Source organism: Pseudophryne corroboree, chromosome 1 (assembly GCF_028390025.1).
Source record: "Pseudophryne corroboree isolate aPseCor3 chromosome 1, aPseCor3.hap2, whole genome shotgun sequence".
Classification (NCBI taxonomy): Eukaryota; Metazoa; Chordata; class Amphibia; order Anura; family Myobatrachidae; genus Pseudophryne; species Pseudophryne corroboree.
In genome coordinates this window covers 201,256,779-201,281,983 of record NC_086444.1, presented here as the reverse complement: position 1 = coordinate 201,281,983, position 25,205 = coordinate 201,256,779, and the positions used below count along the sequence as shown (strand labels likewise).

The window sequence follows — 25,205 nt, the reverse complement described above, 5'->3', positions numbered from 1 at the left end:
CAGGAACTGCTGACACACTCCAGCCACATGAGGTCTAGCATTGTCTTGCATTAGGAGGAACCCAGGGCCAACCGCAACAGCATCTCACAAGGGGTCTGATGATCTCATCTCGGTACCTAATGGCAGTCAGGCTACCTCTGGCGAGCACATGGAGGGCTGTGCGGCCCCCAAAGAAATGCCACCCCACACCATTACTGACCCACTGCCAAACCGGTCATGCTGGAGGATGTTGCAGGCAGCAGAACGTTCTCCTTGGCATCTCCAGACTCTGTCACGTCTCACATGTGCTCAGTGAGAACCTGCTTTCATCTGTGAAGAGCACAGGGCGCCAGTGGCGAATTTGCCAATCTTGGTGTTCTCTGGAAAATGCCAAATGTCCTGCACGGTGTTGGGCTGTAAGCATAACCCCCACCTGTGGATGTCGGGCCCTCATACCACCCTCATGGAGTCTGTTTCTGATCGTTTGAGTAGACACATGCACATTTGTGGCTTTCCTGAGGTCATTTTGCAGGGCTCTGGCAGTGTTCCTCCAGTTGCTCCTTGCACAAAGGCAGAGGTAGCGGTCCTGCTGCTGGGTTGTTGCCCTCCTACGGCCTCCTCCACGTCTCCTGATGTACTGGCCTGTCTCCTGGTAGCGCCTCCATGCTCTGGACACTACGCTGACAGACACAGAAAACCTTCTTGCCACAGCTCGCATTGATGTGCCATCCTGGATGAGCTGCACTACCTGAGCCACTTGTGTGGGTTGTAGGGAGGTCATACAGGCACGTGGAGGCCACACACACTACTGAGCCTCATTTTGACTTGTTTTAAGGACATTACATCAAAGTTGGATCAGCCTGTAGTGTGTTTTTCCACTTTAATTTTGAGGGTGACTCCAAATCCAGACCTCCATGGGTTAATAAATTTGATTTCCATTGATAATTTTTGTGTGATTTTGTTGTCAGCACATTCAACTATGTAAAGAACAAAGTATTTAATAAGAATATTTCATTCATTCAGATCTAGGATGTGTTATTTTAGTGTTCCCTTTATTTTTTTGAGCAGTGTATATAAATAATATATACTAGCTGAATACCTGTGCTTTGCTATGGAATTTCAAATATTTCCGTGCTTATGGGGGTCATTCCGAGTTGTTCGCTAGCTACTTTCGGTCGCAGCACAGCGATCAGGCAAAAAATCGGCACTTCTGCGCATGCGTATGCGTCGTACTACTACAACGAACGATGTAGTTTCACACAAGGTCTAGCGAAGCTTTTCTGTCGCACTGCTGGCCGCAGAGTGATTGACAGGAAGTGGGTGTTTCTGGGTGTCAACTGTCCATTTTCAGGGAGTGTGCGGAAAAACGCAGGCGTGCCAGATAAAAATGCAGGCGTGGCTGGCCGAACGCAGGGCGTGTTCGTGACGTCAAAACAGGAACTGAATAGTCTGAAGTGATCGCAAGCTAAGAGTAGGTCTGGAGCTACTCTGAAACTGCACAAAATTATTTTGTAGCCGCTCTGCGATCCTTTCGTTTGCACTTCTGCTAAGCTAAGATACACTCCCAGAGGGTGGCGGCTTAGCGTTTGCATGGCTGCTAAAAGCAGCTAGCGAGCGAACAACTCAGAATGAGGGCCTATATCTGTAGTGTTGAAGGACTTTCTGGTAAACTACATTTTTAGTCTTTCCTTCAGGCTGGAGGGGTATGGGTCATTAGATCAACAAGATTTAGGTCGATAGTCATTTGGTCGACATGCACTAGGTCGACAGGGTGACTAGGTCGACATGGTCATTAGGTCGACATGAACAAGGTCGACATGGAAAAAGGTCGACATGAGTTATTTTACTTTTGTTTGGTGTAGTTTTCTTTGTAAAGTGACAGGGAACCCCAATTAGTGCACCGTGTTCCCTCGCCTGGCTCGCTTCATTTTAAAATGGAGGTTTTAGCATGTCATGTAAAATGTAAATCACATTGCGCTACAATTGGGTACAACTTTTTAACTTGAAATTTATTTTGGTTCATTAACAAGTGTTTCTGCTATTCTACAAATATATTTAATTTCTGTGTGAAAGTTAGGGTTTGAATATGTGTTTTTATCTGTTCAATCTTTGCATTCCATTTCTCAAATCATTTTGCTTTTTTTTGTGTTTTGTGTTTTTTTGTGTTTTGTGATCAAGTTTGAACAATAATAAAAATGGACATGAAGTCGCTCCTGATGTAGATAAAGCAGCCTAAGAATGCACTAGTTATCACAACAACAACAAAAAAAAAAACAAAATGTTGTTAAATACAAGACAAGGTGATTCTTTGGGTGCTAAACACAAAATATATGAGGGGTGTGCAACAATTTCCCAGATGTGCAGTGCACAGGTAGAGTAGACTCAATCTGACTGGTTGTGAACTGTAATCGCTGACTTGTGAAATGTTAAGGCACAGAACCGTATATAGGCAGCACTGCACACAGAAGAAGTCAGCATGTTCACTTCCTTCATGAACACAACAGAGGCTACTGGAGAGCCATTATCTTCTACTACTACAATAGTGGTCTGCGACAGCAGCAGAGTTTTGACTGACTGCAAGCTGCTTTTGGGGAGAAAGCATCACCCTGAACCACTGTGTTTGAGTGGTTTGCAGAATTTCAGCGTGGAAGACACCCCTTGGAAGATGAGCGCTGCAGCCGACCTGTGTCCACCATCCCCAAGGACAATGTTGCTGCCGTGCAGGCCACAGTTGAGGAGGACACCAGGGTGACTGTGGCCCAATCAGAGAAGGAGATAGGCATCTCATCGGAATCAGTCCACTTAATACTCCATGAAAAGCTTGGCCTGAGCATGGTTTCTGCAGGCTGGGTGCCCCATCAGCTGACCCAAGAGCAGAAGGAGGCTCTAGTGACTTGATGCCGCAACATGCTGGCCAGGTTTGATTGTGGCTGCTCCAACTCTGTCGATCAGCAGTGGGGTTGAGTCCTGGAGCTACAATTTCAACCTTGAGACCAAACAATCTGACTTCGGTGTCAACATGCTGGATATCAACATGGTCAATGTCCACATTATAAACATGTCAACATATTAAATTTCGACCATGTTTACATTCTCATGTTGCCTTAATGAATGTTGGCATTGTGAACGGAGACATGATATACTGAACGCCTTATTGAGTGTTTGACAAGGCCCTATCTCCTGCTGCAAAATGGGAACATTCATGATAGAACCTTCTGTACAGAGACCTCTATAGACACATCTCTTCTATAGAGATGTACTTCACATTTAGTGGGGAAATTGTGTTCTTGTCACTGTTGTAAGCACTTATCTCTTTAATTATGTGTTTAATGGATTCAAATCTACACTATTGTTCCATTTTTTTTATTGCATCAGTCTGTCCATTTAAATTCCAATAGAAAAGCATATTTATTCTGAGAATATGCAGTATGTATGTTTATAATATCACCAATAATGGCTTTCTTTATGTTCTTATATTCTTCACCGACTTCACTTAGGAGGCATTTCTATTGTGTCGCTCTACTTTGTCAACTTTTCTGTGAGGAATGTGCTTAATATGCCTCACTGTGATGTATGGTGGTTATATACAGCTAGAGAAACATTATTCCATTACAATAATAAAGAGCCTGTATCATTTTAGGAACTTTACTGCAGTAATGCTGTAGAAGTGTTTTAATGTGATGCGATAAAGATATGCTTCTCATTTGTGCACAAGCCATGGGTTGTTTTATAACTAATCTGGGCCTGATTCATAGTTGTATGCTATTCCCATGTTCATGCAGCTAAGCGATTATAATAATCTGCACATGCATCACTGCCAAAGTGCACAAGCACGGCAATTGAATTGCAGTTACAGTCACAGTGAGGATTCATTCACAAGTGATTGACAGGGAGCAGAAGTTTTGTGTGCGTTAACAGGAAGACGATGCATGTCTGAACTGTTTTCATGGCATATATCAGCCGCCAACTGCGATCCTGTAGGCAGAAAACACGTCTCCAGTGTCTCGGTTACGGTGGCCATTCTGAGTAGCCATAGACTCTGTTGAGTCGATGTTTCCCGGATCTGCGTTGATGCTGCCAGTGTGTATGCAGTTGAGGGCATTGGCATAGGCTGTGGCGGGTATCTCTATACAAATCCCAGCGGCTGTTACATTAGCATCCTTTCCCATATTTTTTCACATACAGTCAAAAATCGCATCTGTGGTGGCGTTAGCTTACTGCTTAACCAACTGTGTCAAAGTATATGCTAAATTGTATAAAGAAACTTACAAATGACTTTGTGTTAGAAATGTGTCTGTAGTCAGCCATTCAAGAACGTCACATTATTTCAAACCATTGATTTTGAAAGTGATAGCGTTATTATACTGTATGGACAGACTTGGTAAAGGCAAACGTTACTGTATCAGCTGTGTTTTCCATTATTTCTTACAGTACTGTGACTGGGGCAATCTGTCTGTAAAAAGTCTCATACCTGAGGTTAAAGTAGTCTGCTGGGGATAATTCCGTGATATCCTATGGAAAAAAGACATTACATATGCCTCATCACAATCAGGGCACACCGTGGAATACGATATGGAAAATTAAAGTATATATGCTGGACAACACTAACAACACACCACCCACTCTGCAAAGAAGAAAGGCAAACAATATTCCAGTGTAGAAGTAGTATCTACTGTATTCAATGCATGGTACAATGGAAAAAGTCCATCTTAACAATCTCAGATGCCTGTAACAGCCAATCAGATTGTAACTTTTCTAGCGCAGTTTGGAAAATCAAAAGCAAAAATCATTTGGCACTATGGGTTATAGCACATCACATTGTATTTAGTCAATGTTTTCAGTTGACTATAGTTGATAAGTAGTTTATTTTGCAAAATAAGTGATTCTTGTGTAGCTTGAATATAGCAGAAAAATATTAATTATTTCTTTTTTCCTTTTCATGTTGAAGACTTCACAGGATTGACAGCTGAAGCAGTCTACATTGTGATCGGCAAGCTACCTTCAATAATTGCATGCCTGCCTCCCCCAATAAAGTCATTTTACTTATTCTCAGAGAGAAAAATATCAGAGCAGAACTCTGTATATAAGGCTACAGGAATACTTGTATGGAACGTAATTGGTATTATTTGTCATATACTAGAAGATGAAAAAGCCATAGAACAGATGACAGGTTCTACGCAGTCTCAGTGGAGTAAAGAGAATCTCTCTGTAGTGTGTCGGTGCTTAGAAAGGTCCATTGGAATCGAGACCAGTAAAGCCAAAGATGAGACGCAAAGAGTATTTGAAGACATTGAGAAACATCAACCAAAGTGGATTGAGAACCAGGTGCTGAAAGCTAAAGTTCTGAGCTCAGAGGGGTAAGATTAATTTAATGTTATCTAGAATGATGAGCTAAAAGTAGACTCTTGTAGTATAGAAACATGGTTGAAATGTCTACATTTTAAACTAAATGAAATGATCAGTTCCTTGCCATTTAATTTTTTTCATATATTTGGGTGTATGAATTTTTCTTTATTTCTGATACAATGATCTATTTGTTATGAACATTATATTTTACATTTTCTATGAGAAAAGAGAAATAGTAAAAAACGTAAACACATGAATAAAATGGGCAATGGGTCTGCTATAGGTAATAATATTACAGGTTGAGTCTCCCTTATCCAAAATGCTTGGGACCAGAGGTATTTTGGATATGGTATTTTTCCGTATTTTGGAATAATTGCATACCATAATGAGATATCATGGTAATGGGACCTAAATCTAAGCACAGAATGTATTTATGTTTCATATACACCTTATACACACAGCCTGAAGGTCATTTTAGCCAATATTTTTTTATAACTTTGTGCATTAAACAGTGTGTGTGCATTCACACAATTCATTTATGTTTCATATACACCTTATACACACAGCCTGCAGGTCATTTAATACAATATTTTTAATAACTTTGTATATTAAACAAAGTTTGTGTACATTGAGCCATCAAAAAACAAAGGTTTCACTATCTCACTCTCACTCAAAAAAGTCCGTACTTCGGAATATTCCGTATTTCGGAATATTTGGATATGGGATACTCAACCTGTATTTGTATATTGAATATCCTATAAACAACAATTGAATAATTATACAGTAGTCATTTAAAATACATTGTTTGAAGTGTGTTGGTATTAAATAGAAATTATGTCTATTTTATAGTTTTGCTAAATTGTTAGTATGCCTGTATGTCTAAAGACAGTCTATATATTATAGCATATTATTTTCAAATACCTACCTGCAACAAAAGGTGTTGCCTTATGTACAATATAGCAAGGGGGTAATTCAGAGTTGATCGTAGATGTGCTAAATTTAGCACATCAGAATCAGGTTTATTGGCCATGTAGCGTATACTAGGAATTTGTCTTCGGTTTGCTATACAACAACTAAATAGGTAACAGATAAGCAGGTGATGTTAGTGGTGGTGGTGGGTGAAAGTAAAGTCATACAGATAGGCATACTGCAGTGACATAAGTGAGTTACATGTACGTCTAGTCAGTCAGTGTTCAGGAGTTCATCAGGCAGACCGCTTGGGGAAAGAAACTTTTGAGGATTCTGGTGGAGCCGACGGGGTCTGCCCTGTAATGCCTGCCTAAAGGAGGCAAGTTAAACATGCTGTGCCCGGGGTGTAGCTGGTCCTTTACTATCTTCGTTGCCCGCTTTTTATCTCTGGACAGATACAGGTGCTGGACTGAGGGAAGGTTGGACCCGATGATCTTCTCTGCGGTTATGACCACCTTGTGGAGCCTGCATCTGTACTTTGCGCTGGCAGAGCATACCATACCCAGTATCGAAGAGTACAGTACCGACTCCACAATCGCGGAGTAGAAGAGGAGCAGAAGCTTTTGTGGGATGTTGAACTTCCTTAGTTGCTTGAGGAAGAACAACCTCTGCTGCGCTTTCCCAGCAGTGGCGTCAGCGTGGGACCCCATTTAAGGTCCCGGGAGATTGTGGTCCTTAGGAACTTGAAGGAGTCCACTAGCGATACCACACTGTCAGCAATAGTTAGCAGAGGTGTACTAGCTCAAGTCCACTATCATCTCAACAGTTTTGAGGGGGTTGAGCTCAAGGTTGTTGTGGCTGCACCACTGGGCCAACCGGTCTACCTCCAGTCTATAGGCCGATTCGTCCCCGTCCATGATGAGGCCGATGACGGTGGTGTCGTCGGCGAATTTGATGATCTTTACTGATTGCACCTCTGATGTGCAGTCATTTGTGTACAGGGAGAAGAGCAGGGGTGAGAGGACACAGCCCTGAGGGGCCCCTGTACTAATGGACTGCGCTTGAAATGTGAATTCCCCCGCTTTCACCACCTGTGTCCTATCTGTCAGGAATTCTACTATCCAGGAACAGGTAGCTTCTGGGACCCCTAGGCGAAGTAATTTGGGTTGGAGGATGCTGGGTACAATTGTATTGAAGGCCAAGCTGAAATCGACAAACAGGACCCTCGCGTAGGTACCGGGAATGTCTAGGTGCTGTAAAATGTAGTGCAGGCCCAGGTTGACTGCATCCGTGACACACCGATTCGATCGATAGGCGAACTGTAGGGGGTCCAGTTGGGGGCCAGTCACAGTTTTCAGGTGATTCAAAACCAGATGCTCGAATGTTTTCATGACCAAAGATGTCAGTGCTATCGGACTGTAGTCGTTCAGGTTCGTGATAAAGGGGTTTCTTGGGGACCGGGATGATAGTGGACCTTTTGAGGTAGGAAGGGACTTTCTGTAGCTCCATTGATTTGTTGAAGATCTTGGTGAATATGGAGGCGAGCTGACCCGTACATGCTCTCAAGGCAGATGGTGACACTCCGTCAGGACCCAGAGCTTTCCTGGGTTTGGCTCTTTTGAACAGTGCCTCCACCTCTTCTTGGGTGACTTGCAGTGCCTGGAGTTGGCCGTCGGTGTTCTGGGCATCATAGAGGTGATTGTTTGGATCGCAGGGGACTTCTTTTGTGAATCTGCAATAAAAGTGGTTCACCTTGTCTCTAGGTCTTGGTGCATGGTGGTGTTTTCTTGTAATTTGTTATAGATTGTATTCCTTTCCATACAGAGACTGGGTAATTGGTGGAGAGATCGTTTGTCAGCTTGTCCGAGAACCACTTTCTTTCTAGCCTGATTTCTTTAGTCAGAGAGTTCCTAGTTTGGTTGTATAGTGCTCTGTCACCGCTGCTGTAGACCTCCTCTTTAAAGTTGCCTGAGCTGGGCGTTGAACCAAGGCTTGTTGTTGTAAATGCGGTAAGTCATGGTAGGTACACACATGTCCTCACAGTAGCTGATGTAGGATGTGACAATGTCTGTCAGGTTGTTCAGGTCGGTTGCCGAGGCTTTGAAGACCCCCCATTCCGTGCAGTCGAAGCAGGCCTGAAGCTTCATCTTAGCCTCGTTGGTCCATTTCTTAACAGTCTTGACGACAGGCTTAACCGCTCTCAGCTTCTGTGTATAGGTAGGGAGTAGGCGGACGAGGCAGTGGTCAGATAGGCCGAGTGCAGCACGTGGGATAGACCGAAAGGCAGACTTGAAGGTAGTGTAGCAATGGTCAAGGATGCGCCCTTCCCTAGTGGGACACGTGACTTGTTGTCTGTACTTAGGTAGCTCCTTGCTCAGGTTAGTTCTGTTGAAGTCGCCCGGCACTATAAGCCACAGCGGCCCCCCTCAACTGTCTGGACACGCCTCCGTTGTCCGGACCGTGCCCTGCCAACATCATTCTAATGCCATTGGCACTCCTCCTCCCGCCCAGCGAATGCCTCTGCCTGTCAATCAGGCAGAGGCGATCGCACCAGTGAGATGATAGCATCTCACTGGCTGCACATGTGCAGTGTGCAAGCCGCACGTGCGCACTGCGCATAGTAATTCACTGCAGCAATCCAGTCTGAATTACCCCCTAAGAGCAATGTGCAGAGTGCTTGTTTTTCAATTATAATTACTGGTAGGTTTTATAATTAGCTCTCAGAACACTTTACTGCTTTCATAAGAACATTTTATTCAAAAATACTTTGTGTCTCATTCGTTGATATTGATGAATGTATCTAGATGCACTCTAAAAGTACAATAGGACTTAGCTCCCAGTAACATGGTTTAGTAACATTTTACAAGTAAAAAAACTAAAATACAAGCGTTCACTATTTCTCAGTGTATTAGTTGAAAGAACATATATTCACTTTTACTCTAATCCTTGGAAAGCATTATACAAATTTCTTCTCTGGATGATGTAAAATACTAAATGTATGTGTTCAAACTGTAAATATTTTTTCATCCCATTTTAAACTCTAATATTCTCATAGTGAGGTTGAAAAGAGGCAAAATGCCCATCGGGTTCAACCTGTAACCGTAGTCAGGGCCGTAACTACGTGTGTGCCAAGTGGGCTTGGCACACAGCGCAGTTGCCCTGAGTGCGCACGGCCAGCGGCATGTAATGAGTCAAATTGACTCATTACATGCCTCTGAAGTCTGCGCCGTGCGCCGCCGCCGCGCTGTGGAGGAGAGATACAGCGCCGGGCAGGTGAGAAGGAGGAGGAGGGAGGGGGACTGGAGCCGCAGCAGCGCTATTTCATTGGTAGTAAGCGCCGCTGCAGCATCCCCCTCTCCTTCCGTATTGGCTGCCCGGCGCTGCTGTGGATGCTGGGATGCGGTTCCTCCATCCCAGCATCCACAGCAGCGCCGGGCAGCCAATATGGAAGGAGAGGGGGATGCTGCAGCGGCGCTTACTACCAATGAAATAGCGCTGCTGCGGCTCCAGTCCCCCTCCCTCCTCCTCCTTCTCACCTGCCTGCACCGAGGGAGCTGCACGAGGAGCCTGTCAGCGGGGAGATGGTAAGTATGTATCTCTCTTTCTCTCTCTCTCTCTCAGGGGGACACCGTCTGCCATAATGTGTAAAAAGGGGGCCTGGCTGCCGCAATGTGTAAAAAGGGGGACTGGCTGCCGCAATGTGTAAATAGGGGGCCTGGCTGCCGCAATGTGTAAAAAGGGGGCCTGGCTGCCGCAATGTGTAAAAAGGGGGACTGGCTGCCGCAATGTGTAAAAAGGGGGACTGGCTGCCGCAATGTGTAAAAAGGGAGCCTGGCTGCCGCAATGTGTAAAAATGGGGACTGGCTGCCGCAATGTGTAAAAAGGGGGACTGGCTGCCGCAATGTGTAAAAAGGGGGACTGGCTACCGTAATGTGTAAAAAGGGGGACTGGCTGCCGCAATGTGTATAAAGGGGGACACCATCTGCCGTAATGTGTAAAAACGGGGACGCTGTCTGCTGTAATGTGTAAAAAGGGGACGCTGTCTGCCGTAATGTTAAAAAAGGGGACGCTGTCTGCTGTAATGTGTGAAAAAGGGGACGCTGTCTGCCGCAATGTGTAAAAAGGGGGACTGGCTGCCGCAATGTGTTAAAAGGGAGACTGTCTGCTGTAATGTGTAAAAAGGGGGATGCTGTCTGCTGTAATGTATAAAAGGGGCTCTACCTGGTGTAGTGGCGCTACTGTGCAGCGTAATTTGAATAATGTAGACTACTGTGCACCGTAGTATGAATTGCTATTATTTTGTGGCCACGCCCCTTCCCCGTGAAGCCACGCACCTATATATTTTTCACGCGCCTATGGTGCACACTGCCCCTATCTTACATGGGGGGGGCGCCAATGTCGTTTCTTGCACACAGCGCTAAAATGCCTAGTTACGGCACTGTCCGTAGTATTATAATGCACCAGCCAAAATAATGGTTTCGTACCTATTGACAACTATATTTTGTATCACTCCCATATACATAATGTCAATATATTAAATGCTATAGCCTTGGATACCTTTTTCAGCTAGAAAACTGTCCAATCCGTTTTTAAATGCATTTAAAGAGTCCGCCATTATTATCTTCTCTGGCAGGGAGTTCCAAATCCTTATTGCCCTTACGGTGAAGAACCATTTCCTACGTTGTGTACGGAATTTTCTCTCCTCTAGCCTCAATGAGTGTCCACATGTCCTATACAGAGTTTTATTACTAAACAAATCCCCTGCTAACTCTTTGTATTGACCCTTTACATATTTGAAGATATTAATAATGTCTCCTCTAAGTCTCCTCTTTTCAAGGGAATACAAATTTAACCTAGTAAGCCTTTCCTCATACTCCAGTGTCTCTAACCCTTTAATCAGTTTAGTAGCATGCCTTTGAACTCTTTCGACCTCCCCGATATCTTTTTTTATACTTTGGTGCCCAAAATTGAACACAATATTCCAGATGCGGATGTACCAATGATGTATACAGAGGCAGGATTACATCCTCGTCCTTGACTCAATACCCTGTTTAATGCTTGCAAGGAATTTACTTGCCTTCTTTGCTGCATTTTGATATTGTGTACTGTTATTAAGTCTATTATCTATGAGCACCCCCAAATCTTTTTCCACTACTGCTACCCCAATATTTTCCCCATTAAGAGTGAAGGATGCAAGTTTGTTTCTAATCCCAAAGTGCATAACTTTGCATTTTTCAATAATGACTCTCTTTCCTCATTTAGACGCCCAAGTTTCAAGTTTAAGTAAGTTATTCTGTAGAGACCCCACATCGATTTCTGAATTAATTACCATACACAGTTTAGTATCATCTGCAAAGATTGACACTGTGCTTCCCAGGCCTATTCCTAGATCATTAATAAATATATTGAACAGTAATGGGCCAATTACGGACCCTTGTGGTATTCCGCTGACTACTGGTGCCCAGCTGGAGAACATCCCATTAACCATTCTCATGATGCAGTCATCATGGTGGCAGTCATAATGTCGATACGACAATGTTGACAGTTATGATGTTGTATGATGTTTGGTGTAGGATTAGGATTAAGTGTTAGCGTTACTCACCTCCAGAATGGGTGCAGAGTCATTGTCAGTAGACCACCAGACCCGGAATACACAGCTGGAGTCTCCATCAGCCCCGCTGAACAAGGTAAGTCACGATGGATCACCAGGAACGTTTTATCGACATTCTGACCATACCAACATTTCATCAGTGTGAAGCATGTCTCGTGATGACTTGATGAATGTCAACAATATATACCCAGCTTCTCACAGACATACACTAGGAAATGATAACCAATCATTAAGAAGGCTACAGTGCCTTGCTAAAGTATTCACCCCCCTTTGCATTTTTCAAGTTTTGTTGCCTCTGGAATTACCTGTAATTAAAATAGATTGTTTGAAGGTTTGCATCATTTCATTCACAGAACATTCCTACAACTTTGAAGATGGTTTTTTTTTTATTGGGAAGCAAACAACAAATAGAACAAAATAACAGAAAACTTCAGCGTGCATAAATATTCACACCCCTAAAGTCAGTACTTTGTAGAGCCACCTTTTGCAGCAATTATAGCTGCAAGTCGCTTTGGATAAGTCTGTATGAGCTTACCACATCTTACCACTGGGATTTTTGCCCATTTCTCAAGGCAAAACTGCTCCAGCTCCTTCATGTTGGATGGTTTCCGCTTGTGAACAGCAATCTTCAAGTCTGTCCACAGATTCTCAATTTGATTGAGATCTGGGCTTTGACTAGGCCATTACAACACATTTAAATGTTTCCCCTTAAACCACTCGAGTGTTGCATTAGCAGTATGCTTCGGGTCATTGTCCTGCTGGAAGGTCAGTGGCGCACCCAGGGGGGGTTTCCGAGCACCCAGAAACCCCCCTCCACTAAAATTTTTTTTTTTTTTTTTTTTAGCTGCATGAGTATTATTAATGGCTGTCTAGCGTCCTCTGCAGCCTGCTGTCTTCCTGGTGGCACTTGTAAGTGCAATAAAAGTTTACTTTATTGTAATTATAGTACATATATATCCATGTGCATACATATATACACATGTATATACATACATACGTATAAACACACACACACACATATGATATATATACATGTGTATATATACGTGTACTGTATGTGTGTATATATATATATATATATATATATGCATGTTTAATATGCTATGTATATGTGTGTATGTGTGTGTGTGTGTGTGTGTATATATATATATATATATATATATATATATACATACACACACGGTATATATATATGGGGTGGTCTTCAGTATACCGGCGCCGGGATCCCGACAGCCGGCATACCGACAATTGTTCTCCCTCGTGGGGGTACACGACCCCCCTGGAGGGAGAATAAAATAGCGTGGTGCGCATAGTGCGCCACCGTGCCCGTAGCGTGGCGAGCGCAGCGAGGCCGCAAGGGGCTCATTTGTGCTCGCCACACTGTCGGTAAGCCGGGGGTCGGGCTCCCGGCGCCGGTATGCTGGTCGCCGGGAGCCTGTCCGCCGGCATACCATAGTGAACCCTATATATATATATATATATATATATATATATATATATGTATATACACACACACACACACACACACACACACACACACACAGACACACTAGTTTTACGGACCCAGCATATACTGGGTCACCTCAGTCCCCACCCCCGTGATTGGCTCCACCCAGTTCTGGAAACCACCCCATGCAAATCCTGCATTTGCCACTGAAGGTAGCCTCCATTCCAGTCTCAAATCACAGGCAGACTTAAAGAGGTTTAAGAATATCCCTGTATTTAGCACCATCCATCTTTCCCACGACTCGAAAAAGTTTCCCAGTCCCTGCTGCTGAAAAACATCACCACAGCATGATGCTGCCACCACCATGTTTCATTGTGCGGATGGTGTTCTTGGGGTGATGGGATGTGTTGGGTTTGCGCCAGACATAGCGTTTTTCTTGGTGGCCGAAAAGTTACATTTTAGTCTCATCTAACCAGAGCACCTTCCTCCATACATTTGGGGAGTCATCCACATGCCTTTTGGCAAACTCAAAACATGCCTTCTTATTTTTAACACTAAGTAATGGCTTTTTTTCTGGCCACTCATCCATAAAGCCCAGCTCTATGGAGTGTATGGCTTATTGTGGTCACATGCACAGATACACCAGTCTCTGCTCTGGAACTCTGCAGCTCCTTCAGGGTTACCTTTGGTCTCTGTGCTGCCTCTCGGATTAATGCCCTCCTTGCCCGGTCTGTGAATTTTGGTGGCCGGCCCTCTCTTGGCAGGTTTGTTGTAGTGTTCTTTCCATTTGAAGATGATGGATTTGTTGGTGATCCGGGGGATCATCAAAGATTTGGATATTTTTATAACCCAATCCTTACTTGTAATTCACAACATCTTTGTCCGTGACTTGTTTGCAGAGCTCCTTGGTCTTCATGGTGTGATGCCTCTTGCTTAGTGGTGTTGCAGCCTATGGGGCCTTTCAGAAAGGTGTGTTTATACTGGCAGATCATGTGACACGTAGATTGCACACAGGTGGACTTATTTCACTAATTATGTGACTTCTTTTTTTTAATCAATAGTTTTTATTTATTTTTTAAACTGTAACATACCCAGCCGGACATGACAGCACACGTACAATCCAATATAAATATGAGTTGACTGAACAAAATATCAAGCAGAAATCTTACGATGCATTAACAATGCAGCAATGTTTACAATGTCATAATCATGTACTGCCGAATCCGGCCGAAAACAAATATAGAACTAAAATCTAACAGATAGAGAAAAAAAGGTAGAGTAGAGCAAGAAGAGAGACAACACATTGAGACACATAGGGGGTAACAAAGACACGGGTTAAGTTCCACTGATGAGAACGTTCCCAACACATCTGATCGATTATCGATCTTAATTAAGAGTGATATATACTAAATGTAGCAGTAATGCTCAGGCATCCTCAGATTGTGGAGAGTGTAACTGCGACAATTCTATAGGGTTGGCAACAACCATAGGAAGCCCTGTCCGTTCCCGAAATATTTTCCATTTCAGCCAATATTTCAGTACTGAAGATGGTGTGGTTGTATCGTAACCTCCCGACGTTTCAAATAGATAGTGTTTATGTGTGCTGTTAACAATGGCGTGGAGCGTGGGTACATTTGGTGTTTTCCAAAGCTGTCCAATTGCAGCCTTGGTAGATATGAGAATATGGCCAGCAATATATCTATCACAGCGCATAAGTTCGGGTGAGGAATAATGGAATAGGGCGAACATAGGGGTCATAGGGACCTCAACCCCCAACACTTTCCGGAGAAGAGAGAACACTTCAGTCCACAACGACCCCAGAACAGGGCATTCCCAGAAAACATGTAGGATGTTACCGACGTGGCCGCAATTCCTCCAGCATAGCCGGGAAATCGAAGGCCAAATGATATGAAGTCGCTGTGGAGTAAAGTACGCCCTTTGGCACAGTTTGAAGTACATCTCAGAGTGCTGCAGGCATCTCGAGATCCCAAAGCACCTCGAGGAGATGGAGTCCCACTCCTCCTCCCGCAGATCAATGGAGAGATCCCTCTCCCACTTCAGCTGCGAAGGAAACTTACCCTTTTTAGTGAGGAGGGTTATATACTGGTACCATTTTGATATCCCGCCCCTATGGTCCGGGGAAGACAGCCGGAGACTGAGGGAGGCCAGAAGGGGGACGGGTGCCACCCCCTCCCTCCCACAAGACTGCAGCCAATGTCGAATCTGCAAGTATTTGAAGAAGTCATGCCTCGGGATACCCGAATTACTTAATAATTTAGAAAAGGGCACCAACCCTCCCTCTGAGTATAGGTCTCCTAAATGCACAACCCCAGCACGGATCCAATTGTCCAATCCTAGGTTGGGTATGAGATTAGCAATAGTCTTAATTTCTAAATCAGCCGCAGGCAACACAATTTTCGGATCCGACGCAGCAACATTATGCCAGAGCTTCAGGGTACATCTAACCTATTCCCCCGGGCCTAGTTGCTTAGGGACACTTTGAGCAGGCAGCAGAAACATATCTCTCAAGTCGATCGAACCCAAGAAGGACCTTTCTATAAGGACCCATGGTTTGGGGCCGTGCAAGTCGAACCAATCTCGAGCCTGGCTGAGAAGGCACGCGGAGTGGTACGCTTCCAAGTTAGGGTATGCCACCCCCCCGACCGATTTAGGCAACATCAGGACCTGTCTAGCTATGCGGGGTCTCGCCCCCTTCCATATATACTGAGAAATAATCATGTTAGCTTTCACCAGGAGAGGTCTGGGGAAGTTACGAGGTATAGCTCGGAACAAATAAAGAAGTTTAGGGAGTAGTATCATCTTGGTCGCGGAAATTCTTCCTAGCCAAGATATTTCATGAAGGGACCATTCTTTTATTAATTTTCCAAAGGCACTAAGAAGGGGTATATAATTACAATCATACAGGTCTCTGTCTAGGGAGAGGTGAATACCTAAGTACTTAATGGATCTGACCTGCCAAGCATAACGGTATAGATCTTTAAGTCGGGTCACCGTACGTGGTGGTATGTGAAGCGGTAGGGCCTCAGTCTTGGTCGTGTTCAACTTGTAATATGAAATACTAGAGTATCGGTTCAACACGGCATGGAGCGCAGCTAATGAGGCCTCAGGGCGAGTTAAGCAGAGCAAGATGTCGTCAGCAAATAAACTGATCTTGTGGGTTAAACCCCCAATTTCTGGGCCAGTAATCGTTGGTTCAGTCCTAATTATCTCAGCTAGTGGCTCAATAGCTAAAGCGAATATAAGGGGTGACAGGGGACAGCCCTGTCTGGTTCCATTTGTGATATTAAAAGTCCCTGACAGACAACCGTTATCAAACACCCTTGCAGAGGGGGCAGAGTACAGAGCAAAAACAGAATCAAAGAACCTCCCAGCGAACCGATAATTATCTAAAACAGCTCTCAGATATCCCCAATGGAGTCTATCAAACGCCTTTTCGGCATCTAAAGAGAGTATAAGGAGGGGTGTTTTATGCGCATCACAATGTTCGAGAATGTTAAACACCCTCCGGGTGTTGTCCGGAGCCTGTCTGCCCGGGACAAAGCCCACCTGGTCAGCCGCTATGAGGGAAGGGAGCAGAGGGGAAAGACGGTTAGCAATTAATTTTGCAAAGAGCTTAACGTCTGTGTTCAACAAGGCTATAGGTCGGTAATTTTGTACTGCTGTGGGGGGTTTGCCAGGTTTTGGAATGGCAACTATCTGCGCCTCCAGCATTTCTTTGGGAAACTTTCCCATGTCCGATGCCTCGTTGAAAACAGACAACAGTAGGGGAGCCAATTAATTCTTATATGCTTTATAGAAATTGGAGGGAAAGCCATCAGGGCCAGGGGCTTTGTCCTTCGGGAGACCAGAGACAGCTGTGTTAAGTTCTTCTAATGTCCAGGGGGCGCTAAGGAACAGGCTGGTCGCGGAATCTAACGTCGGGAGGGAAATTTCTTTCAAGAACGACTGAATATCAACCTCTCTGGGTTGGGGGGTGGACGGGTCAGATCTTAAGTCATATAACTGGGAGTAATACTCTGCAAAGGTGTTTGCTATATCATAGGGGTCAGATACCCTAGATCCCAACGCAGAACAGACATAGTGTATCCTGGCTCTGGCTCGTTTAGACTGTAGCTTCCGAGCCAAAAGGCGTCCCGCTTTATTACCTAGTGCATAGAACCTCTGATTTAATCTAGTAATATTGCGTTGCACCTCCCTAAGTGAAAAAATATTCACTTTTTCCCGGGCGGCTAATAAAAGCTTATGGGTAGTTTTATTGAGCGGGTTCGCTTTATGTAATGATTCCAGTCTGGCAGCCTCCTTATCAGCAGATAGGCGTTCCGCCTGTTGAGTGCGTTTAAGTCTGGCAGCAGTCTGGATGGCTATGCCTCGAATCACCGCTTTAAAAGAGCACCAGTTGTTAAAGGTCGAAGTATCTTCTGGTTTATTTGTGTCAAGATATATTTGTATAGATTGTCGAATAGTGCTTAGGGCATCAGGATTATTGAGCAGGAACCTCCCCAGTCTCCAAGGCCCTGGGGGGATCCCACCTGTCTCCAACTCCCATACTACCATTACCGGGGAATGGTCAGACCAGGTCATTGGCAATATTTTGATTTCCCTAATAGCCGTCAGAGTCTCTTTGTTTGTCAGAGCAAGGTCTATCCTAGAGTATGTGCAGTGTACGTGTGAGTAGAAGGAATAATCCCTCTCTGTGGGATGCTTAGTTCTCCATGCATCATATAGGTCGAATTCCCCCAGTAACTGGCGGAGGCTAGGCCTCCCGTCCCGAGCATTCCGACCCCCCAACCGAATACCTCCAGTAGTACTAGATCTGTCTAGTAGGGGGTCTACAACTAGATTAAAATCCCCCAAGATCATAACCGACCCCTTAGTATGTTTCTGTATCAGAGCACAAAGTTTCCTGCAGAAAGTGAGCTGACCAGTATTAGGGGCATAGCATGAGACTAGAGTGACCATAATATTCTCCAGTAACCCTATTAAAATGAGATATCGACCCTCAGGATCTGCTATTTGGGACTCTAAGGTGAAAGTGCAGTTCGAAGAAAAAAGTATCGCCACTCCAGCCTTTTTTGTAGGGCCATTGGCCATATAGCAAGTAGGGAAACGGTTATCAAGCAATTTAGGGGGATCTAATTTTTTTAAGTGGGTTTCTTGAACCGCAACAATATTTGCCTTCATTTTATAGAAGGAGGACAGCGCTAGTTTACGTTTCTGTGGGGAATTTAATCCCTTAACATTAAGTGAGACTAACCTGACCATGACAGAGTAGTACAGGAACCATCAACCGCTGAGTCCAACGTCTAGGAACACAACCCTGAGGAAGACAAGACACATAGGGGAAACAGACTGGGGTAGACAAAAGAGAATTATGAGAAAAAGAAGAGAAACAGACCCCATAAAGATATGGGGCCGCAGTAAGGCGCCAAAACATCCAGCGCCCCACCCAATGAAATAGAGAGGTTGGTGGCCAACCTCCCCGCAACCTAACAGACGAGGATTGTATATCTCGGTGTAAGTACACCTACACGGCCTATCATTCCCATAACCTTAGGGTTTAGTGCCACAGAGACATACAACGCTGGTCGATTATATAAGAGCCACTACAATTAGAATATCAAGCTGAGAATTAGTAGGAAAAAGACAAAAAATTAACTCTGTACTGCTCATACATTAATGCCTACTATAATGCAATGATTGGCAAACAGAGTATAACCATTTCTGTGGCATTAGCTGACTGAAATCTCTCATGTAACCGTCTCTGCAGTAATCTGCCGAGGCCCGGGACGTCAATCCAAGTAAAGGCACCTATGGCAAGTGAGTGTGATCAGTGTACCATTACTTCTCAACCGTCGACCAGTCCTGCTGGAGTCGATGGTCAGGAGAACTGGGCCCGGGGTCTCCCCCCAGGTTCCATTTACGAAGGAGCTTCAGGCCCTCGTCAGCCGACGAGATGGCTATGGTAGAACCGTCTCTGGAGATCAACAGGTGAGTGGGGAAGCCCCATCTATAAAGGATACCAGCCTTCCGAAGAATAGTAGTAACCGGATGGAAGGAGCGCCTTTTATTGAGAGTGTGCTGCGACAAGTCCCCATACAGTTGAAGCTTTCCCAAGGCCCCCGCCGTATCAGAGGATGGTCTAGCCGCCTTAAGCAAAGATTCCTTTATATGATAGAAGTGGACCCTCATCAGAACATCTTTAGACGATCCCTCTGGGGCACCACGGGCCTTAGGGATTCGATGAATTCGATCCAATAAAAGATCTGAGGAGCTGGCAGTAGGCAACAGTTTTTTAAAGATCTCCATAGTATAATCGTGGAGACTACTGTTAGAGATCGAGTCGGGGACCCCTCTGAGTTTCAGATTGTTCCTGCGCGAGCGATCTTCCAAATCCGCTACTTTATCGCGCAAGAAATTCACTTCACCCTCCAGGGTATCATGGGAGTCTATCAATGAATTGTGTGAACCGACTACCTCGCCCATCTTAGTTTCCAATTGGTTTGTTCTCTCACCCAGGTCATCGATGGAGCTCTGGCAGGATTTCAGCATGGCTCTGAACTCAGATGTCACGTCATCCTTAAATTGATGTAGCAAAAGCTTCATACTGCCGATTGTTAAGGCTTCACCGTCTTCGAGACGCATTGAAGGGGATGCGTCACTGGAAGGAGGCTCAGAGGGCAAAAGAGAGGACCGCTTGGACTGAGGAGAGGGGCCCACCCCAGGGGTTTCAGCTTCTGGGGGTTTGTTACGCAAAGAAGAGGGTTTGAAAAAGGCGACTTGATTGACCGTTTTGGAGGCTTTATTCTTCTTCGGAGCCATGGCTTCTGTTATCACGGAGATTGGATGGATGCGGTATTAGGGTGGCACAGGTGTCTTCAATCTAGCAGTATAGCGACCCGGTGTAGGTATGTATTAGCTAAAATGGTTGCGGGGAGGTATTAGGAGGACATTGTAGCGAGAAAATCACATCTCAGTGCCGCACGGGCAGGGTGAGTGCACTAGATCGAGTAGCGATTTACGCCCCTGTCCAGGAGATATCAGTCGTAAAGATCAGCTCCTTGTCAGGTGTGCAGATATGTACTGTACTACGGAGCTAACCCCAGGAGCACGGCTACCAGCGGCCCAGTCAGCAGATGCACATCAACGGACCATTTAGGCAAGTACTCTGGGTCGATGTTTATAAAGCGGCTCCAGACACAGGTCCCGAGATGATACTGCTAATATGGCTGTATTGTGGCCCCTCCGACTTCCCACTTATAGCCACCTATTGCGGCCGTCCGCCGATGATGAGTGCAGGCTGCGGTTAGGAGGGTCAGGCCAGTGAGGCAGCTCACCAAATCCGGCGTCTCCGGGCCTTCTGTCCCGCACGCTGCTCCGGGGGTCCCGAGGCCTAAGATGGCCGCCGCACTGGAGCCGGTATAGAGAGGGGGGCCTTTTCCTTTCTGCTCTGCTCTCCTCTGTGGAGCTGCACCTCTGGTTGCGGCTCAGCTGACCCCGGGCCCTAAATATATGTGGTGGCGCCCGCAGAGCCGTTTATTTTCAGACTGGCAGGAGAGAGGAGGCCCCGGCCAGGCCGGCGGTCATCCGCAGGAATGGCCGAGGTATACAAGGAGGGAGAGGTACAGCCACCCCCGTGGGATCCAGGCTTCAGGTCGCTCACCTCCGCGGGCCTCCGGATGCCTCCTCCGGGTCACCGCCGCCTCTCCTCCCGTCTCCCGTCTCCCAAGATGGCCGCCGCGTGTACTCCGGAGCCTGCGTCTCAGCTCCTGTCACGTCTCGGATCCTCCCCGCCAGCCAGTAAGGGCCGCCCGGGAAGCTGCACTGAAGTCCCAGCAAGGGGCAAGATCCAGGTGTGTTCCTCCGACGTCCCGGGCCGTCCGTCCACCCGGCCTGGGGACAAGTTAAAAATTTAGGCCCCGGCTTCTGTGCAGCGAGTAGGCCGCAATCTGCGGGAGCCAGGAGACCGGCTCCCCGATTCCGCAGCTCCCACTCACTGCCTGCTCTGCTGCCTTGGGTAATCCAACAAAGCTCTTAGGGGTGAAAAAGTTAGTGCAGATGTTGATTTATATTGTTGAAACTCCCAGATCCCTGGGAGCTCACTGAAAAAGCAGCTTGCTCATTCAGCCTCCAGGCCACGCCCCCAATTATGTGACTTCTGAAGGTAACTGGTTGCACCAGACCTTTTGAGGGGCTTCATAGCAATGGGGATGAATACATATGCACATGCCAAGTTTCAAATTTTTATTCATAAAAATTATTTTTTATATAAATTTTTCTCATTTCACTTCACCAATTTAGGCTATTTTGTGCAGAGTCATCACATAAAATTCAGATAAAAAAAAATTACAGGTTGTAATGTAAGAAAGTATGTAAGAAGCCAAGAAGGGTGAATACTTTAGCAAGGCACTGTACAAGAGTACCAAGCAGTGCATTATTGTACAGTAAACAATATTCAAAGTCTAACACATAGTTATATAAAAGCGTTGGTACTAGCGAGTTTCTCTTATCAGGTACGGTATGCACAAAGGGGGAAACTAATAATTGTTGGGGATCTGTGTCCATTAATTACAGTAGAGCATCATTGCTCATGTTCCTGTGCACTCGGGTACGAGGCAAAATGAGTGTTACACCTAAAGTATTTTACATTAATGTAACAAAACAATAACTTAATCATGCTGTGAGTTCCTTTACACAGTAGTCCAGAGATCCACAATCTACTCTTTTAAACTTGCTGTAGCAATTTAAATGGATTATTCATTCGCACATATAATTACACTTCTGAGTTTATTTTACATTTAGCCTGCTGTGCAGTGATTATCTAATTCAACAGGTTCCTGCAAAAAACTCCAGCGATCTTAAGCTTATTTATCCTTTCTTACTGAAGTGGGCCTCATTGGTGATATTTAGGTACTACTTTGTTAGATAGGCAACATCTCATCCAAAGATGAAGGATTTTGCAGGGAAATATTTTAGGATAATAATTTGTTTAAACTTGACGGAAAGGGGTGTCTGTTGTCTTTGTTGCCTCAGGTACCAGTATTTCCAGTTATCTGGTGCTATATTTTCCATACTTGGGAATGGAAAGTTAACTGGGGCATAGTTTTGACAATACCGCTGCCTATATATCTTAATGAAGCCCCTTGCCTTCTCCACATTAAATTCTACCCTGGACTTCAAGTTTCTCTCCTCTTTTTCACTCTCATCCCATCCTCTCGTCCCTGCTTCCTCCTTTTTTTGCCTTACCCTAATTTTTGCCACCACCTAGATCAAAAAGAACATGTCCCTTCCTAATGGGCTTGTCCCTTCTCCCTTTAATCATGCACTCATTACTCTCATTGTCAAGAAACCATCTTCTCATCATTTCCTTGTTATTCAGCTAGTTTCTAGCAATTTAATGTTTGACTTATTCACTCCACCAAAACGCCTTATTAAAGTAACAACTAATCTACTCTTTGAAATTGATGGCCTTCTCCCTGCTCATGACCGCTTTTAGCACAGTTGACCTTCATACCCTTGTCATCACCATTCTTTCCTGGCTTCCTTCTAGCCTCCCTGATTGTTCTCTCAGTATATCTACTCCAGGTGCCTGCATTCCTCCTCTTCTTCTGTCTCTTGCAGTCCAAAACTCTGTTCTTGGATCATTGCTGTTTTTTCTCGTTAAAACTTTTTTTGGGTAATTCATATACTTCTTTGGGCTTCAGTTTCATCTCAGTGCAGTGAGGTGAAGACTCTCTGTTTTGACTTAGCCCTCCCGAACACTCTCCTTCTTTCCTCTCCTTTTGCTTCTTTGCCATCTCCATTTAAATAGTTGAATGTCTCAAGCTCAACATAATCAAAACTGAGCTTGTCATCTTTCCACTGCCAGCATCATGTCCCCTCATTCTGTTTCTCTAACAGTTGATAATGTCACCCTCTCTACTGTTCCACATGCACGCTGTTCAGGGATCATAATTCACTACACCTTCATTGTATTTCCCTCCATCCAGTCACTCACGCAATTCTGTAACCTACACAACATTCCCAAGGTTTGCTCATTCCTCTCCCTGGATGTCACCAAGACCCTCTTCCACCCTAGTATTATCTCCTATTATCTCTTGATTACTCTTAACTCCTCTCTGACATGCCTATTCCCCCTCTGCCCCCTCGCCCCAGTCTACTTGTATTGCGACATTGCAACTAGTATTCTCCCAGTATTCCTCTTATAGTCCTTCCCTCCACTTGCTCCACATTTGAACTTTTCACCCTCACCTATAATGCCCTGCAGTGTCCACCAATTTTATGTTTCTGACCCTCTCATGAAATACTCCCCTACATGCGCCATCCATTCTTTCAATTTTGCCTCTACTGACTTTCTATTATCTCCTTATATTCCCTTCTGCATACCCTGTCTGTGAAGCTCCCCTACCTATGGAATGCCCTGTCCTCCTCTGAACAATCTTCAATTTTTTGAATAGTCCCTTAAAACTAACCCCTTCATGTTTTCCCTCCTCATTCCATCCTAAGTCAACTTCCTCCTTTCTATACACTTCCCACATCTTTTGACCTAACTTTCTAGTCCTTTTGACATGTTTCTTTACGGGATGCAGTCAGTATGCCACTTGTTGGAATCCAGGCAGTCAATTTACCAACACCGGAACCCCGACACCATTCTGAACACCGACACCGGCATCCGAAAAAGGTTAGTATCCCGGCATTTGATTCCTGACACCCGGAATGTCGATCAGGGATAAGCTGCGGGGAGAGGTTTGGTTTAGGCTGCTAGGCTGCGGGAGGAAAGTTAGGATTAGGCAGCAGCCCGGGAGGGTTAGGGTTAGGCTGTTGGGAGGGAAGGTTAGGGTTAGACCCCCCCCCTCGGAGGGCAGGGTTAGGCTGCGGGGAGGTAGGGTTAGGTTTAGGCAGCGAGAACGGGAGGTTAGGTTTAGCCATGTACGGAGAAAGGTTAGGGATAGGCACTAAGGGGAAGGTTAGGGTTAGGCAGTGGGGAGGGAGGGTTAGGGGGTATGGGAGAAGGTATAACACCCCAAACTGTCGGCTTCATCTCAACCGGGATCACAATGTCGGTATTTAGTACATCGGGATCCCGGATGCTGGCATTTCCTACTGAACCCTTCTTTACCTTCTCCTTTGATTTCTTAAGTAATTGCTTTTTTCTCATGTTTCCTCATGTATTGGGTTATTACTGATGCAATTCTTTGTTGCGCCTATATCCAGAGCAGGCCCTAGGCATAGGCAAACTTGGCAAATGCCTAGGGGCACAAACAGCTTCTGCTGATTAAAATTATATGTATCATGCCTATATTCTGTGTGTGACTGCGAATTTATCTGCATATGAAATGCTACGTTACAGTGTATTCCTGGAAATCACTGTAATGTAGCATTTCATATGCAGATACAGCCACAGTCGCACACAGAATATAGGCATGCCGCATATCATTTTAATCAGCAGAAGCTGTGTGTGCATCCTAGCCACATAGTAATGCAAATAAGATGCATTTTCATAAAAAAAGGTGCCCAACGTTAGCAAAGCTGCCAGCTCACTCACACCAGGCACCAGGTATCTCCTGCTGCATGGCGTATTGAAGCAAAATGTATGAGGAAACATCTGTATCCAAGCAGAGGCAGAAGTCACAGTATTAGTGGCCATGTGAGTGCTGTGCAAGGGTGGATTGGTGGAGCAATAGTGTTTGGCATATGTGTAAGGGGCATTATGTGTCATGTGTATAACTGCATTAATATTGTGCGCCATATGTATAAGGGGCACTATGTGTGTCATGTGTATAAGTGCACTAATAATGTGCGGCATACAGTATGTGAAAGGGACATTATGTGTGTCATTATGTGTATAAAGGTATTAATAATGTGCGGCATATGTGTAAGGGACATTATGTGTAT

At 45.0% G+C, this 25,205-nt stretch overlaps 1 protein-coding gene across 1 annotated transcript in view; it reads left to right on the top strand.

Moving 5' to 3' along the window:
* Positions 1–25,205, top strand: part of KIAA0825 (KIAA0825 ortholog) — a 712,480-nt gene that overhangs the window by 336,706 nt on the left and 350,569 nt on the right. The window contains exon 16 of the mRNA XM_063964012.1: positions 4,928–5,336. Coding sequence (XP_063820082.1) covers positions 4,928–5,336 — 409 coding nt within the window. The remainder of the gene's footprint in view (positions 1–4,927; positions 5,337–25,205) is intronic.